Source organism: Pseudopipra pipra, chromosome 3, assembly GCF_036250125.1.
Source record: "Pseudopipra pipra isolate bDixPip1 chromosome 3, bDixPip1.hap1, whole genome shotgun sequence".
Lineage (NCBI taxonomy): Eukaryota > Metazoa > Chordata > Aves > Passeriformes > Pipridae > Pseudopipra > Pseudopipra pipra.
This window is the reverse complement of record NC_087551.1, coordinates 61,036,271-61,042,270: the sequence shown is the minus strand read 5'-3', so window position 1 is coordinate 61,042,270 and position 6,000 is coordinate 61,036,271. Positions and strand designations below refer to the sequence as shown.

At 54.2% G+C, this 6,000-nt stretch overlaps 1 protein-coding gene across 6 annotated transcripts in view; it reads left to right on the top strand.

Annotated features, from left to right (window-relative positions):
- Positions 1-655: 655 nt before the first annotated feature.
- The window catches only part of L3MBTL3 (L3MBTL histone methyl-lysine binding protein 3), a 75,218-nt gene continuing 69,873 nt past the window's right edge, over positions 656-6,000 (top strand). Inside the window, exon 1 of one of the 6 annotated variants that reach the window (XM_064649510.1) lies at positions 656-796. In XM_064649510.1, the coding sequence (XP_064505580.1) occupies positions 720-796 (77 nt within the window). In that variant the 5' untranslated portion in view covers positions 656-719. The other 5 variants (XM_064649511.1, XM_064649512.1, XM_064649515.1 and 2 more) reach the window with 5 other exon arrangements.

Genomic DNA, 6,000 nt, shown 5'->3' with positions numbered 1-6,000 from the left:
GGATGGCATTTTTCTTTGAGAATACAGGGCCCTGATGGAGAGGATTCAGGCAAGTGGCACATTTGAAACTAGTTTTATTTTGTAAGCTGGCTAGGTTGCAAATGAGACGAGGCTCATCACAAGGACCGTGTCCGTACTGAACGGATGCTGTACTTCGGGAGCGCAGAAGGAGCCTGGCTCCGCGCTGCCCGGCCTCAGACCTCCACCCCGGGTGTCCCCTCGCCGGCCGCACCGCAGGGCAGCCCCTCTCCCGCAGGACCCGCACTTTCCTTACTGGAGCCCAGCTGTCCTGCTTCTCCCCACGTCTCTTCTGTGCAGAGGATGGGGCCAACAGCCACAGACAGGCTCACCCCGGTCCCCTGGTGCCCACCACCCGATCTCAGCAGCACCTGGCGGGACCCTCGAGGGCCGCACCTCCCCCCTCCCCGAAAAGTGCAAGAAGGCATTATTTTTGAAAGCGCCCAAAATAGCGCGCGTCTGCTGCACAAGTCTCCTTATTATTCCTCCAGCGTCGGCAGTGAATCAGGGGGAGGATGCACCTCCGTCGGAGCCCTTGCCGGCGGCCGCGTTTTGGGTGAGGGCTATGCCTGCCGCCGGTCGCCGGGTGCCGGGTGCGGGCGGCCGGGGCGCAGCGGCAGCGCAAGAGAGGGAGGAAGAGGAGCCGCGGCGGCGGCGGCGGCGGCAGTTTCCCCTTTCCCCAGCCCTGGCTCCGCGGGCGCATGCTCACTGTGCCCGCAGCCCTGGACCATATTTGTCAGGACTACTCGAGAGACGGAGAAAGAGAGAATTTGGGGGGGTAAGGAGCGGCGGGTTCCGATCTGATCCGCAAGCCGTGTAGGGAGCCGCGATGGCAAAGGCTGGTGACGGGTTTTAATTTTCCCCTTAGGTGAGGATGAAAGTTAGCGAGAGCGCGAGAGATAAAGGGAGAGACGCACCTCCTCTCCCTCCCTTACGAAACGTATCTGGGGAAGGGGAGGGGGGCTTCTCCCCCACCACCTCGAGCAGAAAGGATGGAAGTTAATGCCGGGGAAAGTGGGCAAGTGACTCGCAAGTGGCTGGGGAGCGGCCGAGGCACCGGGGATCTCACTAAATCATAAGTGTACGAGTGTGAAAGAGGAACAAAAGAAAGAGAGAGGTGCCTGGTATTTCTTTTTCTCTTCCCAAACACATGAAGGGAGTACATGTATATATATATATATGCGCTAAATATTTATATACATACACAGGCACGCACGCAAGTATGTGTATGTACATATATATATATATATATATACGGGGGAGGGAGCTGTGGAAATGTGTTTGGGGGGGCATTTTTTTTTGGGGGGGGGGAGTGGGCTCCGAAGGGAGGGGGAAGGGAAGGGGAGAGACATTTTGCAGACTTGCCCCACCAATGAGCTTGTCAGTTGGCTCCATTTAATGACACTTACGGGGCACCGCCGCGCTGTTGGGAACAATGTGATGCGGGTGCCGCGGCCGGGCGGCGGGGGGGGCGGCAGGGGGGGCACGGGTGTGCGTGTGCGTGTGAGCGCCGGGCGGGGAGGTAGCGGAGCGGAGGGAGGGGGCTCGCTGCCACCCGAGCCCCCCCTCCCCAACCCCGGCTCTTTGTTCGCACAGGCTGAAGGACGGGGAGAAGTGCGAGCTGCAAGGGGGCAATGCGCAGCGGAGTGGGGTGCGAAAAAGCTCCGGGTTTTTTGGTCGGAAGCGGCGAGAGGTGGCGGCCGCCGGGATATACCGGTTGAATGTGCCGTGGCTGCCCGTGTGCGAAGGCCTCTCCAGCGCGCAGCGGAGAGTTTGTATTTTCCTTCGCTCCTGCACTTTGTGTGATTGTGTGCGAGAGATATTTAAAATATAATCATCTCCCAATTTCCGCCATTTTGGGGAAAGTTTGCACACACATACACATACCAAAAAAAAAAAAAAAAAGGCGCAAGCTTGTAGCAATTTTTTTTTTTTTTTTTTTAAGAGACGAAAAAAAAAAAGTCTTTTGCTCGAGTGCTCAGTTCCTGCCTCTGTGCGGTGCGTGCGCCGCGCTCGCTGCGGCAGACATGTGAGGCGGCGGGGGAACGGCCCCTGCCCGCTCCGGGCTGCGTGCGGCGGCGGGGGCCGGCGCCTGTCACCGCCGCCGGCTCCGCGGGCTGGCCTCGAGGGGTACCGGGGGCTGGCCCCGGGCTGCCGGCCGTGTGTGCGAGCGCACATACACGTGAGTGCGTATTTTGCCGACGACGGGGGCGGGGAGGGGGGGGGAGGCAGGGGCAGGGAATAGGACGCGGCTTTTCTGTTAAGTTGCGCGCTCTCGCCTGAAGTGCGGCCGGGGTGGGGGAGCGGCCCCCCGCGCACACGCCCGTCTCTCGTTCCCCGTCTCCGCTGCTGGTGCATATAACAACAGGATATAGGCACACTTGTTCTCATTAGCGTGTGTGGGGCGGTGTTTTTTCGGGGGGTGGGGGAAGGAAAGCGATTTTTTTGGGGGGGGGAGGGGGGCAGCCGCGGCCGACGGGAAGGCGCTCCTGCGGAGCAGCCGCCCGTCCCCGGCCGGGGCTGGGGAGACGCCGCCGGGGCTGCAGAGCCTGGGGCGGGGGGCGCCGCGTCGGGGCCGCAGCGGCGCCCGCTCCCCACCCCCATGTTTTTTCCCCCTCTCCGTCGGAGCGGGCGCACGCGAGAGCGTGAGAGAAAAAGTTGCAGCGCGGGGCCGGGCGCTGGCGGCTGCGGGGCCGGGCGGGGGCGAGCCCTCCGGGGAGGCGGCGTGTGCCGGCCCCTCCCGCGGGAAGGGGAGACTTCTCCGCCGAGGGATGCCTGGAGATCGGCTGCGAGCGGCCAGGGAGCGAGCCCCCAGCAGTCCCCTAGAAAAAAAAAGAGCTCGCCCCCCTCTTTCTCCTCCTTCTCCTCTGCGCGGGGGGAGGGGAGGAGGGAGGAGAAGGTAACATTTTTTAATTTTTTTTTTTTCTTTCCACTCGGAGGCAACCTCCTTTTCCCGGATCCCAGTCGGTGGAGGGGGGGGGGGGCGGTGGGAAGAAAAAAAAAAAAGCGAAAGACCCGGTAAACAAGCAGAGTCCCTCTCTCGTTGTGCAACTTCCTCAGGAACACTTAACACCCAGTTCCTCTCCCACCCCCGCCCGCACCGCGCTCGCCCCCACCGCCGCCCCCACGCCGGGGCAGGGGGGCACTCTTCCCCCGCTCCATTTAATTGCCCGGGGCGGGGGCGAAGGAAAAAAGGCAAATTCTGGAGGGAAACGGAGCGACTCGTGAACCGCTTTCCCCGAGCGCTGCTCCCGAGGAGCCGGGCGGGCGGGCGCTTTTGTCTCGGCGGTTCTGCCCGAGCCTGGAGAAGACGCGGACCTGAGCCCGGGTTTTCTCCAGAAAGTTTCAAGTGCAGCAAAAACACGCCGCAAAACTGGCCAAGGAGGGACCTCTGCTGGTAGGCCGCGGGCTGCCGGCGCCGGGGAGCGGCGGCCGCGCCCGCCGGGCCTCGCCGCAGCGTTCTGGCTGCCGCGCCGCTCCGCCGGGCGGGAGAGCGGGCGGGCCGGGCGGCTCCGGGGCGGCCGCTAACGGAGCCCGCCGCTCCCGCCGCTCCCGCCGCTCCTGCCGCCCGCGGGCACGGCCTGCGTGGGGAGCGGCGGGGGGCGCGCTCCGCGGCTGTGCCACTTGTCCCACTCGAGAGCGCGGTTTGAGCCGTCAGGGTTTTTAGGTTTGAGTAACGCTTCTTGGAAAGGAAGCCCCCGGAGATGCGGCAGTCTCCCCGGGGGGCGTGAGGGTCGTGGCCTCTTCTAGGTCTTTTAATTACCTGTGCTTAGCAGCGTGGTGTGTAAGCTTCACAGCGAAAGGCAGCATGAGTTACGTTGTCAGTTTTGTTCTGTTTTCTTTCTGATTTCCTCCGTGTAGCTGAGTGGCATTGGACTGATCATTTTTGCTGTTTCTACTCATGAATGGATGCTAAGTCGTCGGTGCTAAAAATCAGGTGGTGGTGAGCATAAAGCTCATGATACAAAAAGTTCAGGATATACAATTTTAGGAAGTAGTCTATGTTCAGGATTGTAACATAGTTTTCTTAATGCGAATTTTAAAGCTGTTCAGAAAAACTGGTGCTTTTTACCAAAGAAGTTATCATGTTCCCAGAAGTTTCTATGATGAATATCTGTAAGAGAGAAACTCCCTGAAAGTAGTGGCTGAAGGCAGTAAAGCTTTCCACTTTAATCCGGGCCGTGCCAGGTGCACGTTTTTTCTTGGTGTTATTTCAGCAGGTTTGGCTGTGGTCGAGTTGGTCTTCTTGTGAATGGTGCTCTAGTAAAGGTGGCTGAAGCAATGGTCTTGGATGGTGTTTGTTGTCAGCTGGGCAATTGCAGTGAACTTGGGTTTTGTTTGCTATTGTGGTGTATGTTTCACTCTCAGATTAATGAATTTAGCTAGAGTGTTGCTTTTGAGTTTCAATAACTTTAGAAAATGATTGTGATGACTCTTTTTCTTCTGACTTGTTGAGTTTTATTTGGTGTCACCTGTGAAGAGAGATGGTTGATTTTTTATGGGCTGTTCAATTTACTGTCTGTGTTTTTTAATACTGCTGTTAAGTGTGATGGTAGATTGTGAGTGATGGTGTGAGGAGTCAGTGATGAGCTGGCATGAGGCTTACTGAAGAAAGTGATAGCATGTGTGTAGTAATAGCTTGTTAGTGCTCCAGTAGTAGGACTTTTCGTTACAGTGGGAGATACCAGCTCTTTATGAATTGGAGAGAAGGGAAAGTCTATACATGCAGAATTGTATTTAGGAGCTAGAGAAGGTGAATTAATTGTTTAAGAACAGCAGAGCTCATGGAAGCTGGTAAGAACTGTCAGATGAGGAAGAGGAGGGTACGACTCAGACAAAAGGGACATTCAGATGTATATTGAATTAACTTGGGGTAGAAATTAACAATTCGAAATAGGTCAGGTGATACTTGGTGTGACGATTCTGTGCATCACAGTTCTTCTCAAGAAGGTGTTTCCACGGGGGAAGGAAGTAGGCACAAATAAAGGCAGAAGTGTTCGGTAACTTTCTGTGCCTAGTTCAGGCAATTAAGAGAATTTAAGACAAAACATTTCAGAGTTGCTGTATGCAACTCTTAATCTACTCAGATAATAAATCTCGACTCAGGCCTGCACAGACAGTAACAGAAATAAAGGAGTAATGGTTGCAGAGGAAATACTTATTTGGTGTGAGGTACAGGCTGTTAATAAACAAGAAAAGGTTATGACTAGTAAGTTTCATTAGATGATGGGATAGCTTTCCTGTTAGGTAACTATTGTTACCCAAATATTTGTGGATATTTGCAAATGAAGTAGTAGAGGAAGGCTGTAACTATTACCTGATCTTTAGCAATGATACAGCAGTACCGTGTTAGCTTGCTGACAGAGACTAGACTCGAGTGAAGACAGCAAGAACCTCCCTTAGCACAGTATTTTGTAATGCATTTGTGGCCAGATTCTTTCTTCGAGGGGAAAAAGGTTTAAAACCAAAGTATTGGGAACCAGGAGCAAGCACATGCGGTACCCCTGGAGAATCTAACAGTCAGAAATGTAGCAACAGATAAAATAAGAGGAAATAATGCTACAGAGACATCAATAGGAACTCTGGTCCATTTTCTGTTCCAAGTGTTAAGAATGGCAAAGAATTTTAAGCTGGAGTCCCTTTGTGAATTCTTAAAAAAGCTATGTATCTTATCTTTAAAATAGCTTACTTGTAATAAACTTCATGAACAACAGGCAAAGTAGTGAAATTTACTCAAACAGCTTTTCAACATGCAGAATAGAAACATGGCAGGACTAGTAAAGTAGTTCCTAAGCAATGAAAAATGAGATTTTGAGGAAAATGTGGAATCTGCAAATACTTCTTTTAATGAAGCATTAAAATAATTGCGCCTTTAAACAGATACAAGAAAAAGCACATATTAAAATGCGGTGGGTAGCATCAAAGAATTTTACCATTTCCTGCACTGTTCCTGTTGTGGTTGTTTTTCTTTAAGTGAAGAAT